Source organism: Gobius niger, assembly GCF_951799975.1.
Source record: "Gobius niger genome assembly, chromosome: 3".
Taxonomy (NCBI): Eukaryota; Metazoa; Chordata; class Actinopteri; order Gobiiformes; family Gobiidae; genus Gobius; species Gobius niger.
The window spans coordinates 18,044,083-18,061,870 of NC_136854.1; the positions used below are offsets into that span (position 1 = coordinate 18,044,083).

The 17,788-nt window shown below is 40.6% G+C and overlaps 1 protein-coding gene across 7 annotated transcripts in view; it reads left to right on the forward strand.

Annotated features, from left to right (window-relative positions):
• The first annotated feature begins 1,160 nt into the window (after positions 1-1,160).
• Positions 1,161-17,788, forward strand: part of gab1 (GRB2-associated binding protein 1) — a 51,952-nt gene continuing 35,324 nt past the window's right edge. For 2 of the 7 annotated variants that reach the window (XR_013792674.1, XM_079552714.1), the window contains exons 1-2: positions 1,161-1,604; positions 1,716-1,875. Coding sequence is in view for 6 of the 7 variants with exons in the window: in XM_079552714.1 (XP_079408840.1) it covers positions 1,804-1,875 (72 nt within the window). In the remaining variant the exon portion in view is untranslated. Of the gene's footprint in view, positions 1,633-1,715; positions 1,876-12,042; positions 12,309-17,788 lie in introns of those variants that run through there. The other 5 variants (XM_079552711.1, XM_079552717.1, XM_079552712.1 and 2 more) reach the window with 4 other exon arrangements.

The following is a 17,788-nucleotide window of genomic DNA, read 5'->3' on the forward strand; positions in this document are numbered from 1 at the left end:
TTATCACAGTAAGTAACTATTTGGCCAGTAGTTTGCCAACAGTTATACAAAAAAATAAGGGATAACATCATAGGAAAAAGGTGAACCAAAACATTATATGGCCTTAACAACTGTCCATTTCTTAACTAGTGGTTGCTGAAAGAAGTAATGAGTCTGCACTATGGCAGTCACTAATCATGGGCAAGCAGCCAGGATCATCCTTTAGGAGAGTGTTTACCATTACAATAGGATTCCTCAAATACCACTCCTTTCGCGGGAAAACAAAACAAAACACATGCTAGATTGGACCAGTTATTGTAAAGGCAGACCAGACACGGATAGTGGAGGAGCATAAGGTTGAACCGCATTGCACAGCGCTTATTGGTTTCATTGTTTCCTTTTTTGCCCTTATTTGTGTTTCCTCAGTCAAGATCCATATTGTCTCAGGTGTTGGACATGTGGCCACTTAAACAAAGGCCCAAAGTCAGAGCACGTTATAATTGCAGCCTTTCCAACAATAGTGGGACAAGGCCTGCATGTCCCACGTTTAGGCTCTATTTTCCCAGCTCACTGCCTCCTCCCCATCTCGGCCTCCTCCACTACTCCACTACGCTGAAAAGAATAAAACAAATAAGCAGCTTCCGGTGGCACTCTGCAAAAATAAAAGAATTTGAGTGTTTGGTCAAACGTAAATAGTATCTCCTGTACAATGCCAACGTGTTCCTCTCAGTGCTTAATTTGATCCCCCGTTTTTTTTTTTTTCAGGGTAAAGGATCCAGGAAATATTTAGGAGGATCCGGCAAAAAAAAAAATCTGATATAATGGTGTCTAATGAGAATGTTCCCCCAATCCATCACATCAGACCAAAAGTGTTCCTGAAAATACTAATTTACAAATCAAGCACTGGTTCCTCTCCTATAAAACTCAGCTAATTTACTTTTCTGTTGTTTGTCATTGGGAATATATACTCGTCATTCTGAACATATTTTCACAGTTTTCGCAAAATCTAACAAAGATCCCTAACGCAACAAAGAGTGGGCTGTCCAGTAGCTTATCATATTTCAATGGTTATCAAAGCAATGACCGAGAAACATTTTAAGTTATTGGAGTAGAATTAATTTCTATTGAAAGGTCACTTCCGATACTGGTGCGCTCTAAGCGCAGCTTGACAGACGCATGTTCCCTCTACGAGGGTGAGTTTAGGGAAAGACGGAGCCACCCTGTCAATCACCATGAAGGAACCATGGGAGTAAACTGCCTGGAAAGGTCGCCTGAGCCCGTGTGTTTACTCAGAAGATTGATTTAAATGTTTTTTTAAAAACGTCAACTATGCTCCGCACCACTGTGGGACATTTCCACCTGATCGCGCAAACTGGGAAGGCTCTCTACACTTGGACAGGAATTAGCATGCGGCGTCACGTATAACAACAAAACTTAGCAACTCTCCCGAGTTGTCTGCGCCTTTTTGCGCCTTCAGCGTTGCAAAACACACAAGCTACCGCTCATATTTGTTCTTAAGGCGGTGCCGCGGAGCTTTTAATGCTTTCCGAGCCAGGGATATACGCGCTTATTTGACTACAACTGGGAGAAATCTGGTCTGTTCATTTCAAAGAACTGCTCTGTCGGTAAGAAGTGTTTTGAAGGACTCTGACGGTATTCGCTTTACAAAATAGAAAATACAATCATAACTTCAGAACATGGGCATTTGAGCTTTGTGCCACCGTTTTTTTTTTCAGGTACACGAGACGACACTCCCAAAACAAACGAAGACAAACAAGCTTTCTTCGTCCAAACTAAGGAGGACAGGCAGGAAAGGGAACAGATATGAGCGGGGGAGAGGTGGTGTGCTCGGGCTGGCTGAGAAAGTCTCCTCCTGAAAAAAAGTTGAGACGTTACGTAAGTCCACTTTATATCACTCTTTCTCACTGTAGTAAAAAATAACCTGTTTGTTTCACCAATCGTGACGCATTATATGGCTGCGTCTGTGCGCCTTTACGCACCAGAGCAAAGTGCACGACAGTTGTTGTCCTCGTATTGGTTGGGTATATTTCAGCAAATTGTGTTTGAATTGTGCGTTTCCCTTCCATGAAATATGTTTGTTTTCTTTTTCTGCCTGTTCTTCTCAGCAGAAATGGTCGCGTTAGCCTTCAATTTGCATTTTGGTCACATGGCTTTTGTTTGGATTGTGATTTTATATATATTTATTTTTTTAAGGTGATAATGCTCCCAATTGGTATTGTGTGACTCTCCACAGCCTTCTAGCGTAATCCTTGAGAATCTGATTGATTCTCTTCCATCCATAATGCCTTCCATTGATTACCTTGGGAAGTAATGTGTATACAGATGCCCAGTACAGTGCCAGAGGTGGAGGAGCAGAGAACTGGCGAGTTAGTTTTGCACATTTGTTTTCTGTAAGTTGTCCGATACGGATCAGTAAGAGTTAACTGGGATGCTTTGAGCAAGTCACAAGGTTCCCCACACAAAGACACACAAACGCATCACCCACTGTTGTGCTTTTAAATAATAACAAATTAGCGAGGACGGCGCAGTCACACGGCCACTGACATTGTTGACTGTGCAATTCTCTTTGGTGATTTGTCGTGCCGCCGTGTAGTAGAACAACAGCAGAGATTCAAAAAGCAATTAACTTGAAGAGAATAAGCTATCTGCCCAGCTTTTGCGGTTTTCCCTTATGGATGGCTGGATATTTTCTCACATTGAGATTGAATTACCCGGCTTTCAGCTTGAGAGGAGGGATGCTTTCTATTCTGCTGTGTACAATGAAAGCTTTTTTTTTTTTTTTTTTTTTTGCGCACAGAAAAAGCAACAAAAACTACATTGCGGCCACAAAAAGCGGCATCATCTGATCGGGTGACTGGAATGTCAGGTGCATTCGACTGAAGAAGTAGGCTAGCAGTTACTCCAGACATGAAATAGTTGCTGTAGAAAATGTATTGTCCCCGTGGGGAAATTCATTTGCAGTGAGCAAAAATACACAAGGACAACAATGACCACAACAGACAGATCCAAAGACTGACAGCATGTAAAGAACAGGCCTGTGCTCAAACCACGGCCCAACGTCAGTTTAAATTATATTAAAAAACGTTGCCTATGTTAAGCAAAGTCTTGTACAATTTATGGCAATAATGAAAGCATTGTGTTGTTTTAACCGAGCACATTGTCTCCAGTTTTATCCAAATCTAAAAGTTTACAGCCTATACGTTTTATATAAGTAATGATGTCATCGAGCTACTTCTGGGTCCAACAGAGATGGATAGATGGATAGATGGATAGATGGATAGATGGATAGATGGATAGATGGATAGATGGATAGATATGCTGTATTCACTATAATGGGATTTTGCTGATTTTAACCTGCTATAGAGCCTACTTCAGTGTTCTTTTTAAACAACAGATTACACAGAACTATTGCTTTTACTCCGGATTTTCTTGAGTAATTCTTTTCTGACAATAATAAGCAAAATTATTTTTTCCATACACAATCAAGGCTTATTTTAAATCTGAAGAAAGATATATTCGTTTCACCTGGAGAAATTATGAAACGGGTTCGATTCCCACCTGGACGGGGCCTTTCTGTGTGGTGTTTGCATGTTCTCCCCGCGTCTGCTTAGGTGTCCTCCGGGTACTCTGGTTTCCCCTACCACTAAAAACATGTACAGTAGATCTGGGGCCAGGACTCCCCTGAGAAAGAGATTCCTGATCTCAGTGGGACTTTCCTGGTTAAATAAAATAAAGGTCAAAAGATAATGTTGCGTTTTTGGACAGTTTGGACCCAGAAGTAGCTTCTTATTGTGTGTCATGTCCCTCTTAACAAACGTATAAGCCAGTGTAAGACCTGCAAAACTCATCTAAGCCTCTTCCTTGTTTTTGTCGTCATCACCTTTTAGTTGTTTTTGTTGCTTTTTTTTTAATCACGCTTTCATTGCTTTTTTTTTGGTCATGTTTTTATCACGTTTTCATTGCCTTTTGGATGCATTTTTGCCACATTTTGATCTTGTTTTCTTTGCCTTTTGTAGCGTTTTGGCTGCGTTTTATTTATTTTTTGCCACAAAAATGTGAACGTGTCAAAAATGCAGCAAAAATATGATGAAATCGGAACCGAAAAGGACAAAAACGTGACGATCATAATGAGGAAGAAGCTCAGATCAGTTTTGTAGGTCTTAGCTTGCAAATGTGGCCTGTAGGCTGTATAGGCTCCAGTCCAGAAGCTTTTGGATTTGGGTAAAGCTGAACTGGAGAAAATGCATGCGTTGAAAGTGAGGGTTAAGCGGTTAAAAGTTATATTTCCATTCATATCCAAGAAAATGCAGGTGTGACCTTCACTGAAAATGGAAACCTGTGTTTTGTCTTCACTGATGATTAGGGCTTTATTGAAATGACTATTTTTATGGACGTAAGTTACATGCAATGAAAACTGCTCCTGCTGCAGCTTTTTAGGCAAATAGTTATTTTTCTTAAAGTAGCCTGTACAGATAGATGTTAAAGTGAGGAGAGAGTGAAAGTAAACAATCAAGTTCCTCCCCTCCCTTCCTGATTGGGCCAGAAAGCCCCTCACAGTTTGCAAAATGAGGAGAGCGAGAACAAACTTTCATAGTAAACGATCAAGCTCCCTCCCCCCTCTTTCTTGATTGGACCTGACAGGCCCGTTCACAGGAAAGATTGTCTCTCATTGGTCAAAGTGATGGCCCGGGGATTCTGATTAGTGTCTTAGATCAGCAAAGAGAGGAACTTAAGAAAAATGTAAAAAATATTACTTCCGTTCAAATTTCAGACCCAGGCAGTCAAAATCTATTAAATGTGTAAAATATTTAAACTTACAGACTATCACTTTAACTAAACATCAATATACAGTATCCTGTGTCCTTGGTCTTTTTGTACAAAACCTGTTAACCGGTGAGTTTAGGCCTTTACAAATATGCAGGATTCTTGTATCTTTGTTTAAAACGCGCTCTAGGAACTGAATTGCCATTGCAATACTTTCATATTTAACATTATCAGTTCTATTTCTCGAAAAAAATCTGCCACCAAACCAGCTTCAGGTTTGATTTGCCAAATTGTTCTTGACAGCTATGTGCGTTGTTAGGTTTACGGCGGACTATGCCTCCAAAGCCTCTGACAGCATTTGTAACTCGGCATGTTGGCACAAAGCAAAAGCTGTGAGTGTATTGGCTCAATTACGCTGGATTTTTTTTTTTTTGCACAAGTTTACACAGGAGACGTTGACCTAGTACCTTACATCCTGCGTTCACTGACCCACCTCCATACCAAACATTCTGAGTAGGTGCTCATGAATGAAAGCATATTCACTATAGTTTGAAAAGGAGGCTACAGCACCTCGAAATGACATACTGCATATCACTGAAACCTTTCCATCTTAAATAGATTCTAGTCTAAATGTATTTGATTCAAGTATTGCTCTTAATCTAAACACATTTCAATCACCAAATTCAATTCAGGGAAAATAGTAGTATGTACCTAATTTTTGTTAACATTGATGGTTGATAAAACGGCTTTGAAATTTCATTTACATGAAGATGAAGCGGTTTTAACAAGTCAAAAAGGAAGGCTAAAGTAGAAGATAAGGACAAAAAAAACGACTTTTTAATATTGAAATTGAGCTGTAAATGCATGTTCATTTTTAGACGTGTCATAATGAACAAAGATGGACAAATTTCTTTCAGAAAGACGATCATTACCACTGTGAGTTTTAGATTTTTTTAGACTCTAGTCTAGGTGATATGGATATTGTACTTGCCAACAGTCTATGTCAGTCTGTGACACATTGTGCTGCCCTCATTATTAACTGCCTACTTGGACAGTGCAGTTGACTTTCTCCCAATAACTTTCCTAACTGACCTAGTGATCCGTCATTTCTTTATTGCTAGTGTAGCTTTATTGTGAATCAGTTGGTATTTGCCCGGCCGCTTCTCTTTGTGGGAGAGTGTGGTCACATGAGGCTTTGTAATCCATCAAAGCGCTGACAGTTCTTTTTTTTGACACATGACAAACTGTCCACATGTTAAGCACCTACTTTGGTTGATATTGGGGCTTGTTGGCGTCCAGAAGCATGATATTTTATTGTAAAGTCATCTATATCATGTCATAACACGTGCTTCGGAACTTGGCTTCAGATGTTAAATTTGTCTGAATGTTGTCATGTAGGAGTAGGTGTTGCTTTGGTGTGAGCTGTGAGCCACAGTGAAAGGAAAAAGATGCTACTAAGTGTGTTCTCAAGAAAACACTTCCAACTAAATGGGTCGCTTTAATTTAATGCATCTCATTACATTATTTTGCTATTTGCATAATTGCGTTATAGTTCCATGAAGGGCTTATGCACAATAATTAAGAATGACTTGATTTTGTGTCAAGGTGGTTCTAGTGTTGCAGTAGTTCAAACAAAGAGTTATTTACCTTTAGCTGTACTGTTAATAGTTGATCCAATACAATGTGAAATAGAGTGTCGTAATCTTCCAATTAAAGTTGCTTCAGAAAACACTGTTTAAAAGATAGGTGTGATATGCTCGTAGAACAATTTAACTTCTAGTTTCTTAAAGTTTGATTTCTTTAAAATATCTATTTCTGAATCCTTTGAGATACTCCTCTTCTGCTACTGACTTGTCTTTATTTTACCATGTTGAGCTGGAGTATACAAAGCAGTCCTGCATATTACGTCTGTCTTCTTCTCAGTGCACTTGTCAGCCAGCACTTACTGATGTCATACGGAAGTGCTCCTTTTTGTTTTCTGAATTCACTGAACTTGTTCTGATTATTTCAACACTTGCTTCTTCTACAAATCCTTTTGTTGTAATTGCTGGCAGTTGCTGCTTTTTTACGGATGTTTTGTACTCTCTCAAATCATGGCAGGAATATTTTTTGAAGTTATGAAACATTAAACACCAGTGCAACAATGCAAACATTTGCTGTGGACAATATGGAAAAACATTCAAATCACACCTTTCTTACAGCGCAGGTCAAAATTCACAGAAGGCTCCGTTTGATCATGATTACACCGTAGATTTACCTGTTTCTTCAGTGACAGTACACCTCACTGTGATTGGTTAAATGAGCATGATGGAGAGCATCATGCTAATGATGGAGGCTGACCAGCAGCAGGAGTGGGAGGTAGACAGACTGAGCAGCATTTGAGTGGTGTTAGAGCTGCAGTGTCCACAATGTATCTGTCTTTATCTAAATTCATCACAAAATCAGAATGCAAAGGGATTATATGTTATTATATAGCCCAGTAGCTAATGTGTTTAATAGTATTGTAAAAAGCTAGAATTTAAAATGTCATGGTGTGTGTATGTTTTTACAGATTTATACTCTTGACACACTTTAGTACATTTGTTATGTATGGACACAAAACGAAGCACTGGATTCCAGAGCTGAACACAAACACACAGTAATGTGAAGCTGCAGATCTCTGCAGGTGTCTGTTTAAGCCGTGTCCTGAGCTGGGGCCCCCCAGCTTTACCTGATTAGCCACTAAGGGCAAAGTTTGCCTCCAAGGCTCTGCTGCTGATTGGTCCAGCACAAAGGTGAAGGCGTCTGAGAGGGTTGTCTGTCTTAGTTCCCAGCCACCAAACTGTTTTATGGGCAATGCTACCTTCCATGTACAATACATATGGTCCATTATGGCAAATTGACAAAAATTGTACTTGTCATTGTCAGAGGGCCATGTTTCTTTTTGTTTACAACGGGTTCAGGTTTTAGACTTCTTTTATACAGCATTTCTTTTTAAAATTTTGTTATGTAACAAGTTGATGCACATACAGGATCATACAAATGTATTTTATTTATGAAAATCCACTTCATTACACCACAATAATACATTACAAATCAAAATTTTAAAAGGATGAAAATGTATGCAGTTTTTGAACATTCACAGATGTTTAGGTCAGTGGTACAGTCCCTTCATGCCCGATTATATATGTGTTATAAACAATAACCTGGACCTTTCCGACACCAGACTTCAACAGAATAACAGTAGATGGGTTTGATTATTTTCTGAACCCTCCATACAGTGTAGTGAATGTGGCTGAGCTCTAACTTGGAAGTAAGAGCAACTCGTTCCCAAAATGAATGTCTCATTGAAGGCAGCAGGCATTCAGCCACTATTGCTTAATACTTTAGTTGGGGCTTTCTCAGACAAGCTTTATCAAAACTCAATCCTTTGTGGTTTTCTGTTTCATTGACTCTGCATTTTCCGTCTGGTTCCAATTTTCTTTCATTTCTTCTTCACCTTTGGAGCTGTGAAACTGCATTATTATAACACTCAGAAAAGAAGTGAGATTGTAAGACATTATCACTGCATTCTTTCGACCTCTTGACTCTTTGCAACAATGTTTAAGTGAGAGCACTGCTGCTGCCATAATCTACTCTTGGACTGTCTGAAAATATGCTATGAGTGTGCAGTTTTGGCACCAACATTCCCGTCAACGCACAGTCATGCTGGAGGTCAGATAGTGTAGTGTGCTCGGATGTACTCCTGCTTGTAGTGCACTGCTTGTAGCCACTGAAAACTGATTATGGTTTTGTAGAACACTTTGTGCAGCCCTTAATATGGCCTCAACACAGTATTATGAGGAGCAGTCCGGCCGGAAGAAGGAAAATATTGAACCCTGAAGGTCCACTTCTCGGGGTTGTAAAGGACATGCTCTCTTCTGCCACTGGATCTTCCCTGCTGTTGGGCTGGTTCAAAGTGCACACATTTTTACATGGAAGTGAAACTTCATTATGAGACCATGGCTTACTGGAAACTATTGTTAAACTGTAAAAGGGAATTATGTCTACAAAAATGTGTCTACGTAGTGAAAAGTACAGAGAGTTTTGATTAAGTCAAGGATTCATTAAATCTGCTTAGCAAGTGGAACACAGAACAAACCCTCTGTACAAGCTTGAAGAAACAAACAAACAGGCGGCCCTGCGGCACACAGAGCTCCACTTGTGCAGCATTAGCCTCTTGGCTAACAAAGAAGAACCACTGGACCATGTCCTACCCGCCACAATAGCAGGCCACTCCATATGGAGGAGAAAACTGGTGTTGTGTGATCTACCACAGTTTGAAAATGGATTGCATGTGCCATTAAATATTTAATGGCCATTACAAACAAATAGACATTAAATATTAATATCTGTGGCACTACAATAGTTATCTTACTGGCCCACTTTTGTCCCAGACACAGTCTGCCACCTCTGTGTAACACATACACCGCTCACTTTCAGTGTCGCTTTAAGCATTAGGCACTTCTTGTATCATCACTGGAGACACTTCTTAAGTCGTATTTGTACAAAATACAACCTTGTTTTGTTATGTTGCAGTTACATGGGTACACATAGCGATACATAAAAATATTACAAAATTAATAACACTTAAATTAGAAAAGCAAAGGGTTGAGCATCTGTAATTATTGTTTTAAATTAAAATGAAACCATTGTTTTAAACACAATGACAGGTCTCCTTTTCTTCATATAGACTGTTGGTTAAAACAATGACTTGACTCTTACAGACATGTCATTGCGTCAGGGAGAGGAGTAAAACCACAAAAGCTAAACAAGGCTTTAAGAAAAACCTCCCCATAGTCAGGAGCCCAAAGCATGTCTGTACTTCAACTGTAGATTGAACATGTGGCAAATACCTCGTCCAGTAAACAGAAATAATCTAATTCACTCCTTCTTTATTTCTGTAACCGATTATGTGGACTACTGCACAATGATTACTTCCAGTATCCAACTAGATGAAAACTGTTATTATTTCCCTATTCACTTTGTAATGTAATCCCATTGTTCCATAGATACAGTACAATGACAGAGACTTTGGAGAATAAACCTCTTCCTCAAGTTGTCCCTCCAGCTTCATGTAAGGTGACCATGAGTAGTTTAACACTTTTAAGAGGCTTGGATAGAGCGAACAACTGTGTGGCAGAAGAGCTTTGACCTGTTGCAAAATCAAATCAAGGACAACTGAATTCATTGTTAATTTATTTTGCAGAAGACATGATATTATATTGTCTAGATTAGTTGAAGGTTTTGCGTTTTAATAAGTGCAAACATTGAAATTGTGGCTCTACTTCAAGGAGTGTCATGTTAAGGTTTATACTTGAACTTTTATGTTTTATCCTTTTTTTTTTATATCGTGCCACTTTCCCCTGTATATACCGCTTGGTTAAAATGTATGTCAACGGATATCTTTTTGCCCAATGCAGATACTTACTGTGTTCTGACTTGGGCCACCTCCTCAGTGGTATAGCCCACTGTCAGAGTGCAAAGACTTGGTTCCTATGCAGACTTGGTTTTCCTGTTTGAGGCTTGGGAACCGGGCGGTGCGTATTCTCTGGGAACATGATTCTGGCGAGTTGTAAAACGATCCGTTCGTTCTATTTGACACGGTGCCAAGCTCGGGAGTTTGAAGTGCAGCTATTATTAAACACAGATGATAGAGCCCTCTCCACTACTTGGAAAGAAGCAACTTAACACTGTATTATTATTATTTTTTTTTCTGGCCATATGTAGGCTACAAATCATGCTTTCTTCTTGATCGTGTTCAAAAGTATTTCCTACATGTTTTGTGAATTTTCTCATGTAGAATGGATTGGTCTCTTTCTGTACAGGTTGTTACATTGAACTGTTTTGTAATTTTAGTGATCGCACATGATAATGGAACAGAGCCAGATGCAGTTTTCTCTTTAAAGGAACAGGCCACCGTTTTTCCATACTGAGATATGTTCTTACCTGAGTTTGGACGAGTTGATGCGTACCTGTCTGGTCTTTGTGCGTGCGCTCAGTCACGCAAAAAAAGCAAAGATGTTGTTAGCAATCAGCCTCTCCCAGCATATTCCTATGGAGCCAAACGGGGGTGATGTTAGAAGCGACCAAGCTCTTCCACGATTGAAGTATAAGTACACAAAATTAAGCTTCACTTTACTGCGTGGACGTCAAAGTGCTCCTAAGGTGTTATTACGCCTTACAATATAGTGCCCCTTTTTTATCTGCTTAGAAAATCGACATGTTTAATTTTGTGTAACTATAGACTTGGATCGTGTAACTACTCACGTTACTGTATTTAAATCGGGAAAACGTGGAAGAGCTTGGTCGCTTCTAACATCGCCCCCGGTGATGGGTCCATGAGGAGAGGAGGAGAGGCTCAATGCTATGTGACTGAGCGCATGCGTAAAAACCAGACAGGTACGCATCAACTCGTCTAAGCTCAGGTAGGAACATATGTCAGTATTTAAAAATGAGTGGCCTGTTCCTTTAATCTCTGGTGCATCGTTTTGAAGCCTATAATATGATTCATCTGCTGAATAAGCAAAACTTGAAGAAGTTGTTACGAGGGTTATCTTGTCTTTTATATGTAAAATGCACAAGTTTAAAACAATATCTGATGATCTGACACATATGGAAATTGCAGTTCGATTTATGATTGTCACAACTACAGGTTTACCAGGTTTAAGGTCCTAAGCAGACGAGGTGTTTTGGTTGCAATGTATATTGTGCAACCAAAATAATAGCAGCCCTTGCAGGTTAGTGTACTTATTGTGACCCTATAATTTTATTTCATGCAAACTATTTATGTCTCAAAATGTGGTTTAAGAAAATAAAGCATAGAAATGGTGTGAAGTGGATTCAAAGCATCGTGGGTTTGGAATGAGGGGCTTTGGTTGATCACTAAGGTTACCAGGTTATTATCCGATCAGTCTCTTGTCAATAATCCAGAACAAACTAAATAAGTCATTATACTTTTACCTTAGGTTGGATGTAATGATCTTTTTAGGTTAATGCTACTTGAAAAAAGTTACATTTCACAATTGGAAACATCCAAACATCTACAGGGATGCACATAACATAAAAACAATACACAACCAAAGACATAATATCACCTTCTATACAAATATATTTTCCCCAACATGTATCCGGTAGCGTGCAGGCCGGGGTATACCACAACAACAATCAATAGTTGTGCCATCTGTGTGGAGTGCCTCTGAAAGCAGCAGCAGCAGCATTCGCCACAGTGTCCAGTGTCCAGCCAGCGCTGTCCTCTCTCTCTCAGCCTGTGCCCTGTTCCCAGAGGTTGTGTTGGCAGGCGCAGGCAGGAGGAATGTAGCGCCGCTCATGCCTCACTGTATACTCTCCCTTCCACACTGGGACAGGCCCGACTGCGCTGCACTGGCCCATTGTTGTTTGTGCAGCTCACGGGGGAGAAGAGTGGAGAGCCGCTCCCTGGCGCCCCAGAAAGGCACGGCCGCCCCTTCCTGCGTGAGCCGCTGATGGCTACCAGATGGCGGCTCGACACCCCGGAGGAGGAGCAGGCCTGCACTTGATTTCACTACTTGTTCTGCTCGCGTTTTTGTGCATGTAGTTGTAGGAATAGGGATGCTACCACCATAGTGTCATACTTTTACAAAATATGGAATAGTGAACGTCTGGCTTTAAATGCACTGCTTTATTGTCAAGGCAAATGACAAAAAATGTATGTTTTTAGTGTAGCCAGCACAAAGTCACCTACACAACACATATTTATGATATGTTAATATTAATGGAAGCTATTGCAGAATTCCAAAAGATCATCAATATGCATATGAGAATATTATGTCCAAAAATTTAGCACAGACCTGGTGATCCCCTAGTTCAGGGGAATTTATTTTGTAAATTAAATTGCAAAGTTGACACAATGACCAGTTCTCTATCCACACCAAAAACCTTTCCTAAAATGATTGGTTTAAGTTAATATCTTGCCAGAGATGCAATACAATTCCTACATTTCAAGAGCATTAAGTGTCACCTGTTCTCTCTCAATTATTACAATTAGAGGTCAACAGATATATCGGCTGGCCCATATTTTACCCAATATTTGGGTATTTTGCAATATCGTCTATCGGCCAATCTATCGCCGATAAAAGGCCGATACGTCTGGAACCAAAGGTCAAGGTCAAGGTCAAAGTTTATTTATAAAGCACATTTAAAATACAGTTGACACCGCCCAAAGTGCTGTACATGTTTCAGTGAGAGACAAATATATATATATATACACACACACAGTACAAAATAACAACATGGAATGCTCAACTCAGCTCGTGTTTAAAGCCAATGTATAGAGGCAGAAGTGAGAGACTTGCATTGGAAAGGGCTCAGTCGGACTTGGAGCTTTAAAATGAACCCTCCCACAACTTCCTCGGCCTCAGGGGAACTGAGAAACATTGCGATAAAAATCACATGTTTGTACCTCAGTTCATATTTTATTCATATTATATTTGTCTTTAAAACAAGCACCTTCTGAAGTATCTACTAAACATGAATGTCCTGAATAAATCAGCCCTATACTTCTAATAAAGTGCCCCCTGCTGTCACACAGATCAACTCTTGACAAATTTTCAGGATTATAGACAATGGAGGAGTTCAAGTATCTCGGGGTCTTGTTCACGAGTGAGGGACGGATGGAGCGTGAGATCGACAGACGGATCGGTGCGGCGTCAGCAGTGATGCGGTCGCTGTATCGGTCTGTCGTGGTGAAGAGGGAGCTGAGTCGGGGCAAAGCTCTCGATTTACCGATCGATCTACGTTCCCGCCCTCACCTATGGTCATGAGATTTGGGTCATGACCGAAAGGACAAGATCGCGAATACAAGCGGCCGAAATGAGTTATCTTCGCCGGGTGGCTGGGCGCACCCTTCGAGATCGGGTGAGGAGCTCAGTTACCCGGGAGGAGCTCGGAGTAGAGTCGCTGCTCCTTCACGTCGAAAGGAGCCAGCTGAGGTGGCTCGGGCATCTGTTTCGGATGCCTCCTGGTCGCCTCCCGCGGGAGGTGTTCCAGGCATGTCCTAGTGGGACAAGGCCTCGTGGAAGACCCAGGACATGGTGGTGGGACTATGTCTCCGAGCTGGCCTGGTGTCGCCTCGGGGTCCCCCCAGAACAGCTGGAGGAGGTGTGCGTGGATCGGGAAGTTTGGGCATCTCTGCTGAGACTGCTGCCCCCGCGACCCGGCCCCGGATAAGGCGGAAGAAAATGGATGGAGGATAGACAAGACATTTTGAAAAACCTTTAAAAAAATATCGGCTGTGCTTATCAGCATCAGCCAATAAAAATTCGGCATCGGCCCGAGAAAAACCCATATCGGTCGACCTCTAATTCTTTTATTATGCAAAGTATAAAATTGCATAGTTTTTGAAACAACCAGGCACTTTCAAAGTCCTTTCTCCTTACAAGTAATTATTCAAATCTTGTATTTTGAATGTAGCTGTTTCTCTTGCTTTTACATTTACTCTTAAGACACAATAGATGTCCAAGTGACTCACGTATGACTCACTGAAAGATTGTAGATTTTCAGTCTATTCACTGGGCTCTGAAGTATTTATTTAACAGAAGCTTTTTACTGCTGCCTCGGCACTTACTGTATGCTGTGGAGAACGAGACGGACTCCGTGACATTTGACTGTAGTCGCTGCATTCAAAGTTTGAAATGCAAGTGGAATTCCAATATACGATTTGGAGGCAAAAACAGAACAGATTAATTGTGATTTTTCTGACGAGGTTTACCATCGATCAACATTCAGTTCACACAGTGCATATTGTAGACACATAATGGCACATCAAATTTGAGAGAAGTGTAAAATATAACGAAATTCGAAACTAATTGCATGCATTTCCGAACATATTTCTCGAGATCTAAACAACAGGGATAACCGGTTTTACACTTATCCGTAATTGAATAATTGCAACTGTTCAAATGTCAATTTGGATTTGATTGCAATAAGATCTTCCACCCTATTTGCATCGAAGACTTTTGCATAAAGATTATCAGGTCACTGGAGCCATCCTCCTGACAAAACAAAGGATGATTCATAAACTACCCAGCTCACCTAAAACTCACAAATATCCCAATTCTAATATATATGCAAAATGCATCAACAATAAAACAAATTAAGTCAGAGTGAACCTCCATGCTTTTTTTTTTCTGAGACATTCGCAATAATTTATGCATTTGCACTGATCCGGAAAGAAGTCTTTTGTTGTGCACTATATATCATTTTTCATCACGTTCTTGTTCAATATTTGAAAATATATCTAATAAAAGCTGACCCACATGCACTAGATCGTTACAACTCGCCTGCACAATAAGTTGCAATTTTGTTACCAAATGGAAATTGCTATTTGAATGGCTAGAACTAGCAAATGAAAAGCCTGCCTTCCTTTTTTTAAAGTATTATATCCTTTACTCAACATAAAATATTCTGTCTGTGTAGAACCTGCTAACCCTCAAGTTCAGACCTCTGCAAACATGTTAAAAAAAGATGTGATTCTTGTATTAGTTTTTCAATTCACATGGAAGTCTTTGCTCAAATGTTGAAGCTCCTGGATCTGTTTAATATCTTTTAAAGCGTCAATGGCAGATCTCACAATACTTATGTCAGAAAAAAGGCAAATAGATGTTCTTTGGTTTTTGTTTTTTCAAAACTGTGCAGCTCTTCAACCTTTCTTTTAAGTACAAGTGAAGGCCATTTATGAACTCTCTTAGCGCCAGCCTTCCATTTTCATAAGATAAATGTGATGAATTGTGTTTTATCGCTGTGACAAAATGTTCAGCAGAATTTCCGTGCTCTGTGCCTTTTATTAGATGTTTTTTTTTTATTAGACACGTTTTAGGTTAGTGTAAATGTAGTCTGTGGGAAGCTGGCCATCTTGTGATCTGCAGTTTTCTTAGAATTGCCGTCTCTTTTTTTTTGCCGTAATCAGAGGCGACTATGATAAAGCTAATAATGCGCAATATAAATCCATCACTTCTTCGTTTTGCTTTGATAATACTGTTCCGGTGAAGCTTATGAACACTCTGCAGTTCTGATTGGAACACGCTCTGAAGTAAGTAAATCTTTATCTTGCGTCGGTTTGCGTCTCACTCCAAAGGTTCACCTGTCGGCCTGTCCGCTGCAGCTGGCCCTTCAGCAATGTCGCTCTGTGTGATCTGACCCCAGCCGCTGTGTCTGCACGCCCAAATATAGCTCACTGCTGTCATGCGAGTTCTACCCCCCACCACCCCCATCCCGCCCCGCGTCCCGCTGTGTGCCCTGATATGTGTGGGACAGTACATGTGGGGAGTCTGTGTGATGGAAGGGAAGGGGGGGGGGGGGGGGGGGGCTTGTCCAGGCTGGAGGCTGCGTGCGAAATGTTGCTACTGACCTGTGTAATTTGCCAGGTTACTGTGAGTCAGACATGGCCTTGTTCAGTGCATGGTCGGTGGACTTTAGTAGAGCTACTGGTAAAGCATCTGTGTGTTTGATGCCGGCCTTGATTGACAGTTTGTAGCTGAAAGGTGTCCAAACCTTTTTTTTCATTGTGGGCCACATATTGAAGAGATTTTATGCCACAGACTGTGGTCAACGCATTGAAACATTCAACCGGGTGCATTTAGCAGAGGTTTGAACCGTGCTCCTCTGCAAACTCTTTTTTTTAAGTTTTGGCCTTAACCTTAATGCCAGCTCTGCCTTATACTAAAATGTTAGTTGCAACCTTGTATAGCAACAGGTTGATGAGGTTGGAAATCTGTTTTTAGGTGATCTTAAGTCATTCACTCACTGTATGTCCATTAAATGATCGATCTTTATCTGAGAAATGAAAGGTGGCTATGGGATCTTTAGTGTATTCTGTGTTTTTTCAAAGTTTTGCATGTGGCAAGGGATTGGTTGCTGAATTAAAGCAGTACTAAGTAACTTATGCCCCTAGAGGCCATACGTGTCATGGCAGGTGTCATAGCATGTTACGGTTTTTCACTCATTAATTGTCCATGACAGTAAATACTACGCTGGCAGAAAAGACAAAGAGAGAAAGGGATATTGTACATCCAACTACACAATGGAGATAATTTTTTTCACTCAAACTTGGCTGTGAATACTGTTTAAGTGGCGCTTGCCCACTTTTAGCTTTGCCCTTTAGCCTGTTAGCTTCTTCTTCATGATTCCATTTATGTGTATTGGGGACTCTGACCTGGAGGCAGAGACACGAGGGGGAGATGAAAGACTGCCAATCATCCCATTAACACTTGTATTACCCCTAGAGAGACTGAAAAGGATTTATTAAGGAAAACTACTTTAATGTCAATAATATGTTATTCAAACATATGTCATGTACCGTAGTTATTTCCATAATCCAATGAAAAATAATTAGTTAAAATCAAACCAGATAACATACTTAATGCCTACATATTCCCACAACCCACACCTATTGACCATAACATTTTGGAGATTTCAAATCCCCAGAGAATTGGGGTAACCCAGAGCTCACACACTCTCCCTGACTCAGTTTGAGTGAATCCACAGTGCAGACAGAAGTTGACCATGAAAGATGGCTGGTCCTGTTGTGGGCACTCCCCTGATTGCATTAGTGTTACTATGGTGCTGCCTGATATCTTTGGCCTGGCCTCCAGCCAGTGGACGTGGTTAAACTTACACACCACACGCACAGACTCTCAGAGGGAGAGACACAGATGAGACTGAAGACCCCTGCTCTCACAGAGGATTAGTACTAGCCTGGATAACCCGCTGTATACTGTGGACTCCTCTAGCCAAAACATCTTGGCACACTTATTTAACTTTCATGCCGGTGTGACATTGAACCTACGGATTATTTTCCTCAGAGCTGAACCTATGGCATTTGGATAGTGACCAACAACAAAGAGGTAATGGCTTGGTTTACTGTTAGTCAAATTGTGCTGGGACAATTTGACTGGAACTGCTTCTGCCTCTTACGAGCTTTGTTAGTTAGAGACCAGACATGAAAACATTTGAACCATTTCATAAACCT